Source organism: Camponotus floridanus, unplaced genomic scaffold (assembly GCF_003227725.1).
Source record: "Camponotus floridanus strain SB8 unplaced genomic scaffold, Cflo_v7.5 scaffold160, whole genome shotgun sequence".
In the NCBI taxonomy this organism is placed as follows: Eukaryota; Metazoa; Arthropoda; class Insecta; order Hymenoptera; family Formicidae; genus Camponotus; species Camponotus floridanus.
This window is the reverse complement of record NW_020229282.1, coordinates 273,095-290,110: the sequence shown is the minus strand read 5'-3', so window position 1 is coordinate 290,110 and position 17,016 is coordinate 273,095. Positions and strand designations below refer to the sequence as shown.

The 17,016-nt window shown below is 35.5% G+C and overlaps 1 protein-coding gene across 5 annotated transcripts in view; it reads left to right on the top strand.

Annotated features, from left to right (window-relative positions):
• The window catches only part of LOC105249042 (rap1 GTPase-activating protein 1), a 101,313-nt gene extending 86,077 nt beyond the window's left edge, over window positions 1–15,236 (top strand). For 3 of the 5 annotated variants that reach the window (XM_011254186.3, XM_011254187.3, XM_011254188.3), the window contains 8 exons: window positions 2,234–2,554; window positions 8,403–8,585; window positions 10,494–10,732; window positions 10,927–11,205; window positions 11,379–11,544; window positions 11,710–12,009; window positions 12,115–12,669; window positions 12,759–15,236. In XM_011254186.3, the coding sequence (XP_011252488.1) occupies window positions 2,234–2,554; window positions 8,403–8,585; window positions 10,494–10,732; window positions 10,927–11,205; window positions 11,379–11,544; window positions 11,710–12,009; window positions 12,115–12,669; window positions 12,759–12,920 (2,205 nt within the window). In that variant the 3' untranslated portion in view covers window positions 12,921–15,236. The remainder of the gene's footprint in view (window positions 1–2,233; window positions 2,555–8,402; window positions 8,586–10,493; window positions 10,733–10,926; window positions 11,206–11,378; window positions 11,545–11,709; window positions 12,010–12,114; window positions 12,670–12,758) is intronic. The other 2 variants (XM_025407115.1, XM_011254194.3) reach the window with 1 other exon arrangement.
• Window positions 15,237–17,016: the final 1,780 nt, after the last annotated feature.

The window sequence follows — 17,016 nt, the reverse complement described above, 5'->3', positions numbered from 1 at the left end:
CGTAGACTTAGCGTTTCGGAAATCGTCGCGCTATAATTCGCGCGATCGACGTGTTAATAGTTTCCTATTGGACTGGAGATTTGATCGAGGTGGCCGAATTATGCCGTGTCGCTTTGAGGCAATATCCGATAACTAAATCGCGTCGATATTTCGATGTCGCGGTATGCAGCGGATGCATACAGTGACACGTGCATTTAGCGGTATGCACTTGTGTGCGATAGCGCGTGTATAATACACGTGGTAATGTAATCCCGCTCGCGATGCGCGTCATTGATCGATGAAGCTATCGCGGGATTGCACCTTTCCACGAAAGATAGAATTATTCCGCCGACAGGGAGAAGGAGAAAGAGGTCATCGTAATATCGATTCCGCGATCGATCGTGCACGAGTCTCCCCCACGAAGATTCAATTATGATTAAATTTTCTTAGTCCAGATATGTCTGCGAAATCCGACGTCGTACAAGCTTTGATTATCGCAGTACTTCTCTCTTAAGTAATAATTAAAATAAATTGCAGTCTCCCGTGCGAAAATGTGTACTTGCATGAAAAACTCGAGTCGAGGAAAATAACACGAGATGTAGAGGTGCGCGACAAGTGCCATTTAAATTTCGCAGAGGCGGGGGAATCGGGGTCAAATTCAGCAGATATATCCGAGTGTGAAACGGGCCGATTACAGCCGCGCGACATGAATAAGTCGCAATCTTCCCTAATGAAGCTCGAGAGAAAATGCGCATTAACGCGACCGCTTTTATGCGTTCATCTCTGGAGAAATCTGTTGATGTTCTCGGTCGACATTAATGCACAAATGGTAGTTTAACTATGCAAAATTAATCGTATAGCGCAGAACGCCGCGTTCGAAAGCTTCATTCACTCCCTTAATCAGCTTTTCCCCTCTCTATTTCTCTTCTAAAATAATTGGATGAAATCAATTTATTATTATGCACGTATTTAATTATTTTATTATATCGATTACGAATTACATATCTGTTAATAAGAAATAATTTAATATTAAATGTATGCAGAACATTTGTTGTTGGCATCGCGCACAGAATACTAAAATTTCATCGTGAATAAAATAATAAAATAATAATAATAATAATAAAATAAAAATAAAATAAAAATAAAATAATAATAAAAAAATAATAATTATCTGCATGCTTTGCATAGGTAAGAGAAATACTAGAAGTTGTTGCGCATCGATCGTTTCATCGCGGGACTAGTATTCCGAGTACCTATCGGGTAACAGTCGATATTTGGCTTGGTCCACACGAGGATATCCGCGTGGGTGCCCACGGTGTTCGGTGACACGTGGACGTATTTCGTTTCCGTTTCCCCGACGAACGCGCGCTCGTATATGGGACTTCTTGTCGCGTCTACCGTTCGACCTACTCGCCTCGATCTCTCCTCGACGTTTACGACACGCGACGAGACTCCTTGTCGCTTCTTCCGTTTGTGCCGATCGATCGCGTTCGCCTCGGGAAAGACGAACGACACGAGGCAATCAACGTCACCGGTCGCGAGAACGGACGATTCGACACCTTAACTTTGGCGACTGATAACTAAACGAGCGGTTGATAACACTAGGTTGACACGAACATGCAAGTATCGACATTCTAACCGAACGAAGACACATTGAGATGTTCAGTAGAGATTATTTTCCATCAGATTGTATCAATAGTGTTGGTAGTATTATTTAATTTTTTTACGATGACTAATATTATTTAATTTCTTCTTCTAATTTAATTTGTTTTTATAATAATTTGAAAAACACAAAAATTGAAGTTGTTCTCAAAATCAACTGAATCTAAAAATAAAATAGATTCAGAGATCTACAGGCACGTATAGAATTAACATAATGTCAAAGGAGATATTTTGCCTTTCCTGTAGTAATCCTTACGCAATTCTTCGCCAAAAAAGATGGCGAAAGAAACACTCTGACATTTCAAGGACCCTCGTTACAAATCTATTTACACGAGCAAACAAATGTACAAACTACGACGGGTAACACAAAATACTTATTAAATGATACCAGAGAGATTGTAAGTCTCGATAAAGTGCAGCATATAATTATTAAACCGAAGGGAGTTGATGAATGTCAGGGGTCCTTAGCAACTTCCATTTTTTAGCAACGGGACGATAATGCAATTCCATAGAAATCTCGCTTGTACAGACATAAATCATAAGCAGAAGGTAGGAGCGGATGAATAATTGAGCTTCCATAATTTTGTCGCAGACCCCGAGAGATGACAGGACGACGTCGAGTCCCGGTGGTGGTGGTGCGCCCAGCAATCACACTCCAGCGCTGTCACCGTCGCCGGTGGGCGACGCACCCTTGGGCAGGGCGCTCATGGAAGCGGCTCTGCAGCAGCAGGCCACGACCGGCGCCCAACCGCCCTTAGTCGTCACGCCGTCCGGATACTGGGTCGATGGTACCGATCATCGACATACCCTCGACTCGGCCGGCAGGGCGTTGCTGCCGGCGCAGCCCGCCTGGCAGCCCAGGATAGACCAGGATGATACGGCCAAGTGCTATCGTCGCTTCTTCGTCGGCAGGGTAAGCGTTTTCTCTCATTTCTCATCTCTGAATAGCTCGCGGACTTCTCTTCATGAAAGTAGATGATCAGAAGATAGACTTGGTTGCTTGCGATTTTTTTTCGAATGTCCATTATAACTAATAAGAAGCGAAATTTGAATGAAAACTGAAGGATACCGATCTCGTACCTCTTCATTTTCTCTATGTTTCTTAATTTATTCGAGCCAAGCGAGATCAGGGTGCCTGGTGAACCCTGTTTCGCCGTCCCTGAAACCGTATTCGAGAACTCGAGAACCGTGATGAACTGCGATCGCTCAACCGACGCACGTAGGTGTACGAGGAAAGAAGGATGCATGCATGGGATAAGACGGAGATAACGAGAGGGAGAAAAGGATGAGTCGGAGCGACAGCGATGAGGGCGAGAAGGGCGAGGGAGGGAAAAAAGAGGCGCATAGGAAAAGGAAAAGAGCACTTTGGACGTGGGAGTGGGAACGTTCTCATAGTCTCCACTAGGGTATCTCCGATGCCTGGAGAACCAAGCAGGGAATCCTTCTCTTCTCCTCCTCCGATATTCATCCGTCCTCGATCGTTTTCTTGATTCCTATTCGCAATTTTCTCCACTTTTCTCCCTCACTTTTTTTCCCTTCGTTTTTCACCGGTTGTCGCATCATCGAGTCATCGAGAAATGTTTCATTGAAAATAGCGACAGATGCATTTTAATACGTGTATAAGCTGCTGCAAGAGGATGCTCTCGAGTGAAACGAGATATTTGCGAGATTTAAAAATGGCTGTTGACGATGAAAATCTGCCATCACCGAGTTGTTAAAAATATGGAAAATGAGAAAGTGTCATTGAAAGCATGTGAAAAATATCGGGAAAATTGCGACATGTCGAATTTCAAAAAAATTCATTATTTATTATTATTATTATTATTATTATTATTATTATCGTTATTATGCACGAGTCTCGTTTAGAATGCAATATTATTACGATATATTGTTACAAATAGTGCGAGTGTTGCGCACCTTCTCGGAAAGTCTGCTAATTAGTGAATCGTTAAGCCGCGCATAGTTTGTAAGAAAAAGAGCATACCATTTTCCGCTTCCGGCATTGCGTGCGCACGGTTTTTCTAGATAAGGCTCGACGGATGAGTTCCCGTTCCGCCTATTGTTACCTTTACTGACGGTGTTACCTTTTGCTTGGCTCGTAATTGTTTTTTTTTTTTTTTTTTTTTTGCTTTGCAACTCGAACGCTGAAATCCGTAACTGTATGAAGTAACGCTTGCAATACCTAACGCGATGCGGAACCACGATACGAGAAAATCAGATCGAAATTGGCTCCTGAAAATCCCACGAATTTAGTACATTTATTTTTACATTGCAATGTTCGAAATATTTTCTCAATCCAAAGATATGATTCAAATAGCACGTGATAAGAAAAAAATTCAAAGAACATTCTCATATTGTAATTTTTTAAATTTTTGTCTCGCAATTTCAGTGGAAACAATTTTGTAGAGAAAAATGAATATCGAATTTATTAAATTTTTTGCTAATTTTTTAAGAAATTCAGCCAATAAGAAGAACGCAACAGTTGTATGTACATATTACATATTTGATAACTGTAATTGTCAGTACATATTTAATCTGTTAAAATACGAATTGCTAATCTCTTTTTATATCATATCTAACAGAGCGAAAATATTCCTGCTTAAAAAGTCCAATAAAATCAGATAAAGGAAAGGTTTATATAATCGTGCGAATTTTAGTTCGTAAATATCATATTTTCTATCTGATATTATATTTGATGAGTTTCATTTCGTTACTATATTATTTATCGTTTTTAATTTTTTATCTAGCTATATTTTCATCAGAATTAATTGTATCACTTATTCGGGCCAAAAAATAAATAATTATTTTTTGATTCGTAAATATTCTATATATATTCTAAATATATATAATAAGTATATTATATAATACAGGTTTTCAAATCTTTCTTATTACACATCACTTAATTATTGCGATTTATTTTTTGATTTAAAATTTATATAACATTTTTATATGATATATAGAATGTAATTTTTTTCTATAACAAAAATTTATATACATTATGAGAATATTTTTTGACAAAATTTATACAAACGCTCGTTCATAAAAAAATATAATGTATGCATAAATATCTCAAGTCTTGTAATTCGCTGATTGAATTAGATTTAAATTGAAATTATATACAAAAAAATGCATATACATCAGGATAAATATTTAAAGAAAATACGGTTTAGAAATGAAAGAAAAAGATATTTTTTATCTCATCAAATATATATATATGAATTAATTGAAATGAGATAAATTTATATAAAATTTTAATCAAATTTGAATCTGCTTTTATCATTTCTTATCGGACTTTTTAAACAGGGACACACGCCTTTGCTAGTACGCAATACCGATATCTCGTGCTATCGTAATTGCCGTTTGTTACACACGTAAAAGAGCAGAAGAATAAGCCATAAGAAGAAGTCACACATATGGGAGGAGAGGGCGATTACTTGTGGGAGATTACAACGGTGCGCGAGTAATTCGAGCCGTAACAGCAAACGGTTCACCTCAGAGCCGATAGTAACAGGTAACAATATCAATCGAGAGCCGGAGAACAAAGGAAACAGCGCGGATACAGAGTAAAAACTCGTTGCTTACAATAGAGGAGGGTGCGCCGTCGGCGAGTTCGTGTAATATCACAAGACAGGCATTACACTTGCCATTTGAGACATGGATTATGCTCGATAAGGGAAGAAGCGTATAGACTTTTCGATAAGAATTAATCCACTCGCGAAAAAATCTCTATAAATCCAAGAGACACGCAGAAATCCTGAAAAGAAAAAATGGTGCATGTTTTTCCTGCTTTATATATTGACTCGGGAAAATTATGCATGTATAAAAATTTCCTGAAAATTTCCTCCCACATATTTTTACTTTAAAATTCTAGAAAGAGAATTTCAAAATTTTTGGTACAATTTTTCTAAAGCAAGTTTATCTATTGTATGCATTTTTTAATGCTTTTTTCGTGGGAAGGGAAAACACAAAGTTACTTGAATTTCAAATGTTAAATTTCCAAATGAAAAAAACTAAAGTTTTCACAACATTTTTCACTTGCATGACATTTTCATTTTTAATCACTGAAAATTGCAATAAAGAATACATACTGCATATTCAATATTTTGCTATGGCATTGAATTATAAACGATACATATACACCTATAATATATTTTATAAACATAGTATTCACTACTTGATTTATCGATGAATAGTCGACTGTTCATAAGAGCAAAATTATACCAAAAAAAAATTGTTTTAAAGTTTCTTAAATCTCAATAAAATTCTTATAAGAATTCTCCAATTTTTCTAAATATAAAAGAAATCCCTGAGAATTTAAAGTTTTCCATGTTTCTCCAGGAAGTAGACATTTTCTTCCATCAAAAAAAAAACACGCACATATATAATTTTCATTTATAGTTGAAACTTGTGGATTTCGTTTGTTTGATTCGCGATTAATTTACAGCTTTAAGTAATTCAATCGCCATTAAATTATTAATTAATCTCACCAAAATCCACGCATGCAGTTGACGACGCCCCTCAAGTGTACATGTGTGATAATATTGTTATTATATTTAATTAATGTAACGGTAAAGTGGTAATAACAATAATGGTAACAATAATAAACGTGTACGTACAATAATGGCGTGAACTCTTGTGAACTCTGGGCGCGTTGCCCTTTCTATAACCCCTCTCCCTCCACGTCATCCTATCCGAAGGTTAACGAAACAGCGAGGGGAAGGGAGTTGTGTGTATGCATTTCATCGCGCATCATTCTCTATGCGCGACCCGACCTTTCGTGTATCTCTCTAAGCCGAGCTCGCATTTTTGCTCGCGTGCTTATGCACGCTCGACGACGATGCACCGTTTTTTATTCCCCGTCGCGGCTTCGTAAAACGGAGGAAACACTCGCCGTTCGCATCGTAATTTTTGCAGCTACCCACCGTTCCATATCCGAGAGAGAGAGAGAAGCGTAAGAGGGGCCTAAAGCTCGCGGGGAGAGACGTACGATTTTTTTTTCGTTCTCTCTCTCTCTCTCTCTTTTTTCTGTTTACGCGTCGAGAAACGCTGCAAAATGTGCAGAATCGCGCGCACTTTCCAGATAAATTAAATAAAGAAACCTGCGTGTGTGTAAATTTAGCCGACTCGACATCTGCACGTGAAACAAGGTCGTGCATACGATGTTTGCTTTTTGGCAACATTTTTATTTGGAAGAATTTCGATGTCTCTGCGAAAACACACTGACCGTTTTATTATCGGCTTCGAGAATAATCGTTTGATTTAAAAAGCTCGGGTTAAGTTGAATCGTAAATTGAGCAACTCGCAACGTTGCTGTATACGAATACAGATAGGTCGATATCGATAATTTGGACTTGTTATAACATCCGCGCTTATCACTGACCTACATTTGACGTTAGACTCCCACGAAAAGCCGCCGATCGACCGAACTTTCTGATAAACTCGCTCTTTACGTAATAATACGTTGTCCCCGATATATCTCGATACGCGCGAGACACCGTGTATGTGAACGAAATCGCGGGACAAAATCGCGCCAACTATAGTTTGCAAAAGCGTTCTGACGTATTACTGCGTAACACGGTGGCGTTTCAGGGCCGCAATCACCTACATACGCTTATTTTACTCGCGGCAATTTCGTAATGTCTAATTGAATCCGGAACGCGCGAACTACCGTAATTGTTCTAATGCCTGTCACACATTACAACATTACAACGTTTGTCAATCACAGGGTATTCTCGCTTAAATTCAACAAATGTGATTTTTACTTTGTTGAACTTGATAAATTGCGATTGCGAAATTTAAAAGGAATATATTTTATTTTTTTAATGCTAGGATTATGGAAAATTATATTGGAGAATTTTAAAAAGCTTGAAATTTTGTAATTAATTTTTACAATTTTTCAATTAACTTTTAAAGCATAAATTTGTGAGCTGAAAAGGAAATCTGTTGTATACAGAAGATCAATTTTTATTTTATTAATCTTTATTACTTCCTTAACGATCCGATCTAGGAATGAAAAAGTATAAAAAATTAATGAGTTTTAGAAATTTAGAAAAAATATTAGAAATTGATTTTTTTTACATTTTATATGTTTTTATAGTTTTTATGTTTAAGTAGTATCTCATTTTTTTTTAAATTTTGGGTATTAATTCTTTTTATTCAATACTTCTGCGCGTATTCGCAAAAGTGAAGAGGTGATATATTGCTTTTCATGTAATTGTTTGAAAAGTCTAGTTTTATTCGATTGAATATTTTTGGAATATTGAATCTAATTAGAATTTAAAAAATTAATATTTGATATTCTTCTAATCTTCAAGAAATGAAAAATTTTCAGCAAAATTGAGATATCTAATCTTAAAATGATACTACTTATTTTCCACAATTTTTTAAAATAAAAAATTAGATTCAATATCCCTAAAATATTCTACAGAATAAAATTAGATTATTTTTTCATTTCAGAAAATTACATAAGAATCATGGCACATGCATCTTTTAACACTATGCACAAAAGCTCGTATTGAATAAAAAGAGCTAAATATGCATTTTTAAACATCAATAAAAATATGTAAAACATCAAAAAGATCAATTTCTAATATTCTGCAACGTTTCCCATGACATTTCCAACTTTTCAATGATCCTTGAGAGACATGACGTATGGTTTTTAATGAAGGGTACCGGAAACCGTGGCTAATTGCTACCATAATTGCCTCACACGAGCATGAAATACTCATCTTATCGTCTTGGCTTCTTTTTCTTATCCGCAGGAACACGTGAACTTCGTGGGAAGGGACGGTGAGAACGGCCCGGTCCTGGTCTCGGTGAAGGCCGAAACGGTCGCTGGACAGGAACATTGGCGGGTGTTGCTTCGATTGCGAGCGGGATCGACGCACGACCTGGTCCCCGCCACGAATCTCAGCCCGAATCCTACACCGACGAAAATGGTCAAGGTAATGGCGACATGGGTAACAGTCGTTCTTTTACAACAATGATCCTTGACAGTCGGAGTATAACGTCACGCGATAAAATTCAGATTAGAATATCTCGGGAAGCACGCATTCGTATAAACTCATTGAAAATTCTAAGATAGATTAATGTGCTATAATACAAATTTACATTATATTGTTAATTATAAAATAACATTTGAAATATTTATTTTTAGAATATTTTTATTTATTTTACTTTTGATATTTTATTTATTTATTTTTGATAAAAGACATAACTCGCAAAATTAAAATCGAATATATACAAATTTACATTATATTGCTAATTATATAAAATAACATTTATATTTGTAGAAAGAGAATTTTTGAATTTAAAATAACTATTAAATTGAAATTTAAAATAAAAAGATTAAATATTAGATAGAAAAAATTAAATAAAAATTAAATTTCGAACAAATATAATTATATAAAATAATATTTAAAATCATGAGAATATTTTTATTGATTTTTGATATTTCATTTATTCACTTTTAATAAATGATACAACTCGTAAAATTAAAATCGAATATAATGTAAACATTTTTTTCAAAAGACTGTTCCAATTTCTAAAACCTATGAGAGAAACTTTTCAAAAGAACTATGTTTTTTTTACTCGGAGCTATTGTGCAATATATCATACATTGTTTACGTATCGGAGACGTTGCTTATATCGGGTAGCGCACTCGAGACACACAGCCATATTCTCGATTACCTATATGTTTGAAGAAATAATAAGAAACTTATGGATCGCGCTGTGTTTATGGAGAGTGATATTAATACACGAACACTGTGAAACGTTTACTATAGGCCCAGTTTTTCAAAGTTGTTTTAAGATCAAACAATCGCACGTGCGATCGAATACATCGCAGCGAAGAGCGAACTCGACGATGAAAGTTTCCCTTGTAAGTGATATCGTGTGTTTGAATAATTAACAGTTGGATGGGGAGCTTACGCAATGTATAATCGCACCTGCATACTTTTTTTCTTATCTAGAAAAACTATTGAAACGTGAAACATCGTAAAGAGGAAAAAAAATTGTAGATTGAAAAAAAAAAGAATTTACAGAATTGTAAAAAAAAATTTTTTTTCGAATTTATACTTGCGAATATACCAATTAATCAAAGTAACTATTAAATTGAAATTTAAAAAGATAAAATGTTATCTAAGAAAAATTAAGTAAAAATTAAACTTCGAAAGAATATTATTTTTTATCATTATTCGAAAATTCAAATTTTTATTAGAAATCTATGATTTTTGTCGAAAATATATATCAAGAGTAAATCAATAAATCAATTAATTATCGTAATTATTAAATTGAAATTTAAAATAAAAAGATTAAATATTAGCTTAAAAAGAATCAAATAAAAATTAAATTTCGAAGGGATAACTGTTACTTTTTTGCATTTATTTAAAAGTGCGAATTTTGATTAAAAATAAATATAGATATATTAGAAAAGGATGACTGAGAGAGAGAGTACGCAAGGTCTTGTTTCATATTATCTGTAAAAATATAAAAATGTAGATAAAACACTTTACGTAGTAGAAAACTGCTTAAAAAATCATTAGTACCGATGGAAAGGCTATATCTGACCTTAAGTTTTATATTCCATCAGTGAGCAAAAAAAAAACGCATAAACAGACTGAATTATTTAATATCCATCGTGTATTCATGCTTTATCTCTCGTTATGTATGCGATCGCATAGTGGCGATCCATAGGAGGAAGCGAGAAGAAGAAAAGGAAAGAGAAAGAGGCGTGCTGCCATCCAGCGCGATAAAACACAGGAAAGACCTTGCCTCACTTTTCCATAATTATACGTCGATTATGTATTGCCGCTTACATATCATTCTTCTCATCAAAGAACAATTGTTCGCAGGCGATCAACGAGTCTCTGAACGTGAGCCCGCTGATGCCGGTCATGTGTCCTGGCGCCGGTACTCTGATCGCTCGATACGACGAACATGCTCTGGTCTCCAGGTTCAAGTTTGGCGTTCTACATCAGCGAGCTGGCCAAGTCACCGAAGAGCAACTCTTTGGCAATCGGCAAATCACGCCAGCCTTTCAAGAGTTTCTCGATTTGCTCGGCCAAAAAATCGATCTCAAGGATCACAAGGGGTAAAATTATTTTTTTCAAGAAATGCCTTTTAAAGATATTATATAGAATTGCAAGGATACGGAATAAAAAGATCCCTAATCTCTATCTCGAATATTTGCCTAATGTACGCTTTTGATCGCATAAAAAGATGAAATTTATTTCTTCTTGCCTTTATATTCTTTATTTTTACTTTTCTAATTCGATAATATTGCAGTTATCGCGGTGGATTGGACACTCGACATGGCCAGACCGGCGATTCGGCCGTGTACGAAGTATTCCGAGGCCGAGAGGTGCTGTTTCATGTGGCCTCGTTGTTACCGTACAGTCCAGGCGACTCACAGCAATTGCAACGTAAACGGCACATCGGTAACGACATCATCGCCATCATATTCCAGGAGGAACCGACACCCTTCAGTCCGGACATGATTGCCAGCCACTTCTTGCACGCCTTTATCGTCGTACAAGTCATCGACCCCTGCACTCCTAATACGAGGTATATTCTTAGATTCATAGTTGCTCTTTCCACACACTGCCTGCACTGTCGCTAAAGTCTTGGTAAATAGTTTATTATCGAACTACTTATCTAAACATCTTCGAAACATTCGTCGAAAAACTATTAGTTTGAGTTAATGCGAGAAGCAATAAATAATTAAATTCTATATAAAGGTACAAAGTCAGTGTGACAGCGCGTGATGATGTTCCCTGGTTCGGTCCAACCCTGCCGACACCTGCGGTCTTTCTCAGAGGTGTCGAGTTCAAGGAATTCCTACTTACGAAACTCGTAAACGCCGAGAACGCTGCTTACAAAGCTGAGAAGTTTTCCAAGTTGGAGGTAAGCTTTCCCGTCTTCCCGAACTTCCCATCTTTTTGCTTCCGTCGTTCCACGTAATTGTATAGCGTCCATGTTCCCATATAACGGCATCCAATAGCTGCTACGATAATTTTCTGAAAATGTGACGAAGAACATTGCGCCAAAGTTAACTTGCGTAATTTTCAGCTACGGACTAGATCGGCCTTGTTGGAATCCCTAACGGAGGAATTACAGACTAAAACGAGCGATTTTCTCGGCGGTCCGGTCACTCTAGGAAACTCGGGTTTGACTATCTGTCCGGTGAGTCCAACGACGAGTGATGTATCCGCTTCAGGGAGCAGCGGTTCGCGATTTATTGACACCGTACGTAAAGCGTTGATTTCGCGCGTGAGGAATGCGTCGACGGAAAGTGTGCCGCAGCAACTAGCAAAGAAAGGTCAGACGGAACCCAGTCCACCGAGCAATCGGCAATCGACCACAATAAAGGTGAATCAAATGAATGAATAAATGAGTAATGACAGATATATATACGAGATACATAAATAAAAAGACCTGATAAAACAGATTAAAAATTATATTTTTGTGTGTTAGGTAAGTGGCAGTAGCAAGCGCTCAGTGGAACCGTCCAGTCCTCTCGGCTCGCCGGATTTGACACTGAGGAGGGATTCAGAACGCGGTAGTCTCGGCAGTCAGGACAGCAGTTTATCCAATACCGACAATCAAGACAGTAGTCTAGCGACATTGCAACAAGACGAATATGATCGTAGGGAATCGCAACAAAGTGCCAGCGTTGTCTGTCTGGATAGTGACACTACTATAGTCGACAAGAGCCCGGTACCAACATCAACAGCGACAGCGGTGCAACGACTAACTCACGAGAATCTTCGCACGCAAGAGAAAACAGCGACGACAGAAGTGACGCAACGAGTGATCTCGGAGAGCGACGACAGTTCGCTCAACAGCGAACTCGAGCTCGATCAGGCTGTATATCCCGATAGCGACACAGGTCTCGAATCCATGAGTTCCGCAGAGACTCACGTTACCGCCAGGTGTACGAGCAAGGATGGGATTGTGGAAAATGATACTCTGAGAATGGAGGTCACTAGGCTTAAGTGTGACAAGCTCGATTTATTGCGACAGAATGTGGTAAGTAAAAGAAATAAAATTGAAGTTAATTTAAACTATAGAGACTTGCGAAAAAAGATTTCGATTATATATGATAATTTATATCACAGACATGCCAAAATGAACTGAAACGTCGTCGAGAAAAGGAACTGCAATTAGAATCCGATTTGGCGGCGGCGTCCAAAGAGATTCTACGGCTGCGAGCAATGCTGAAAGAATGTTCTACCAGCATTCCGCTGGATAACAATAACCAGCAAACCTCCACTGTGTAGAAAGCTCGTAAGTGTGAACGCGTATTAAGATGCGATTGCGAGATGGAAAGATCCTTGCTTTAAAATACTGCATATGTCATAGATTCGACAAATTATCTTGCGCGAAATAAATTTCGTCTTTATTAGGAATCTGTCGCAACACCTAGCTTCACATGCACGCTGTTTGTGTTACATTACTTTCGCGCATAGCCCGATATCGAGATTGATGAAATGCCAATAATCTGAAAAATATTAAACGAAAGATGTCTTTCCGACGCTTGACAAATCTCGATTAAACACCACGTACCTTCCATTCATCAGGAATTGTTCATCACTTCCAAAGGTCTACCGTTAGTGCTTTATAAGAGCATGTAGAGCATCTAAATAATTTAGCGTAAAGATTAATTGTTTAAATTAAGCTTTCTTTCTCTAGGTAAAAATCGGTACAAGTTCTATAAGTCATATTGGAAGTAATAAGATTAGTGGAAATCTTGCAAAAGTTGTGTGTAGTGAATCGTTCTTGAAACACTTGCAGTATAAACTCAAGATTCTTGGAGCTATTGTTTGACTTGTATAAGACGCATATGTGTAATATTTATCTATTAATTTATTAGTAGGTTTAAGTTAACCACTCGTAGTCAATATACATGGACAAGGAACGGTATGAAATATCTAAAATATTAACTGTTTTAGAAGTGCGCAAATGCAATATTCTCGATATTTAGAAAAATTATGAGGATCGAGAGAAGAGTTAATCTGTATATCGATTACGTGTTAGAAAACTAACGATATATAATTCCTTATTCTTCCAGAGTGCGCAGATTATCAAAAACGATTGCGAAAAATTTCTTTCAAATTTAGATAATGCGAGCTTACATAATCGGGAGATCTTTTATCGTCGCGATTATAGAAATAAAAATATATATCGCTAGTTTGTTAACAGTATTTGTCACGGTAGACTTGCCCGACACATTTATTCGTTTACTAATTTCTTAGTATTAGATATAAAGAATAGTTTTATAGAGGGTATAACCTCTATAAATGAGGTTTCATCCTTAGGAGATAATCGTCCTTAAAGCGCTATCCCCGCATGCTAATTTTAGCAACACCTGGGGTTTCTAATCATTTTTAAACAATTGCGCACAGCACCAAATCATTTAAGTATATGCATCACATTTTTACAAAGTATAGATATTTTTTTTCTTTGTACACGTAAGCAAGAGTGTGCTCTCATTCACCACTTAAGTTAAGTTATTTTGTATTTGCTTTTCATTGACAAACATCGAGTCTTGTTATCTCTTACGACTAGTATTAATACGATTCTTACCATTATTATTATTATTAGTACTTTTATTAACTTTGATTATGTTATACTTTGTATGATCTTTGTAAATAATCGCGTTGATATAGGCAAACACTCAAAGGCGCTAAACAGACAAGCACAAAGAGGAGGAACAACGATGTTCACTCACATATAATACCAAAGTTTAATGTAGTTAAAAATTCACAATTTTCTTTTTATTTTTTTCCTCATGCTCCTTATCTTCCCACTTTTCATAATTGTTGCTGAAAATTAAACACTAGTTTATTTTATATAATGTGCTTTCGTCTTAAAGAAAAAAAAATAGAAATGTCGTTTTTACTTAGATACTTTGACGAGATACCACTTTATATATCACTGCCTATACGCCTCGACATTTCTCTTTCGAGAATACATCTATTTTACTGCTTACAAAAAATTGTACCAGTGACACTTCAATACTGAAAAATACGACTTCTGATATACTGCCGCTGTAGTATCGATAATTAATAGTAAAAAAATGTCCGGTTTTGTTACGCGCGTAAAAACAAAATTTTATCGTTAAAAAAAAAACGAGAAAAAAAGGCGATATTCTTTTTAATAGTTTTATAAATTTTACAATAATAGAGAAGAAAGCAAAACTAATATGTATCTATATAATTGCAGATGCTAAAGCGCGCAGTACTTCAGAAACGAATTTATACTAAAACCACAGCATTCCAGGTGAAATTGTTGCGATGTTGAAAAAGAAATTGAATAGAAATTATACTTTCCAAATCGATATATTACGTCCTTGTGTTGTATATTCATTAGCTGAAATATCTATCGAACTCGTAGCGTCGATAAAATAAATTTTTATATGGATGTTTGAAAATCGTCGAATAATCCATTATAGAAATTTTGAATAATTTAAACAATTCTTTTTCAGCAAAAATTTCAAAGTTATATTTTTCGAGTTGTAAATGACTAAGAAAAGAATTTTTGTTTGCGAAATAAACCTCAAGTCAAATGAATGATAAAATTACATTTCTTAAGTCTGTATAAAATTTACTCTAATAAAGTTTGATTTAAATCCAGTGATAAAAATATATAACTTTAACTGTTCTTTTTTGTAAAATGACTTGGTTTTAAGAGGATATTAGTAATTTTATGTATTTGGCTATATATATATATATATTTTATTATACAAAAATTCTCAAAAATAGTTATAAATGTTTTTCAGTTGTAAAGAATAGTATTTTGGGAAAGAGAGGTAAAAATTAATCTGTAAATTCTTCAAAGTACGTTGGATTAAAAATGTACAAAATTAAAACATCGTTAATCTATATCTATAAAATAATATGCGCGATCTATTTTGATTGATTGTTGATGTTATCTGATCGCGAAATACTTGACGAAGATAATATTCGAGATAAGTGAGAGATAAGCCAAAGAATATTGGAAAATCGACGTAATCACAATCGAGTCTACAAACGAGCACGTACTTTATATCTTATCCTTGTCCAGTTAATCGGTCTTTTCACAAAATAAGAAAATCAATTTCTTAAAATTAAAAAAATATATTTAGAAACTTTTGAATTCTCAAATTAAAAGTTTTGGACTCGTTTACTTAATTCCTCTACAAAAAAAATAAAATTGCTTTCAATGACAAGCAAAATTTCAATTTGCAGGATTCGAAATCTAAATGACTTCTAATTCTAAGATATTCGTTTTCTTTATTTTATTACGATAGGGAGAGCAATTGGATGAGGATCTTTATTTCCACGCAGTGTCAAAAGAATGTGATTATCGTTGTGGACATTATTATTATAGAGTGTATGATTTGAATATTTTTGGAAATGCGTTCTCTCTACTGTTAGATATCTAAAGAAATTATATTACGACTCTTGTAAGGAATTTAGAGGACTCCCTTGCTTTGAATATACATATATGACATCGAGAATTGCGTTTAATTAAGAGAAATTGTTGTCCAACATCTCTAGAGAGAGAGAGAGAGAGAGAGAGACTTAAGTTTCATCACTCTAGTAGTGTAATTTTTATGCTGGCCTTGCAAGGAGTCAAAGAAAGATTATCTATATTATAAAGAGATTTTCATAATATTATATATATTATTAGAGGCGAAAAGAACAAGAAGAGAAGACAGGAAAAGAGATAGAAAATACTCTATTGCTAAAGATATATAAATATATTTTGTATCCGACATTATAATCATTCATCTGTCTCTAAAACTACTCTCCGAAAAATGTATATTTCTTACGACACACTGACGTAAATACTCAAAGTACTTCAAAATCTACTGATAATTGTCTTAGGAAATATATCAACGATGTACAATGATGGGAGATACGTCCATGCTCTCGAATACGTAAAGCGCTTCTTTCGCGAGGTCGCATGTCTGAAAAAAAAACTACAATTCTTATATATATTTACTGTATCGCGATCTACATAAAAAATGTACGTATATGGCGAACGTTAGCGTAACTGATTCAATGTTGCACTGGAAATTGCATCCACCTAGAATCACACTCTACGTTTCCTAAACTCTAAAAAAAAACTTGGACCAAACTACTGTTTCAGGAAATTGTTTGAAAGTCTATCGAGATCGATCATTAAACTTCATTAAATTATCAAACAATTGGCGCAAAATGCGGAAACGATTATACCTTGTATGATTTACAGACTATTGTAAAATTCTTTGCGCGAGTCAAATGGAAAAAAAAGCGAGGAATAATTGTTGTTTTCCTGAAACTGCAAAAGAATGCGAAGAAACAATTTTAAAATGAATTTACATAAAGTTACGAGTATATGCGATTGCGT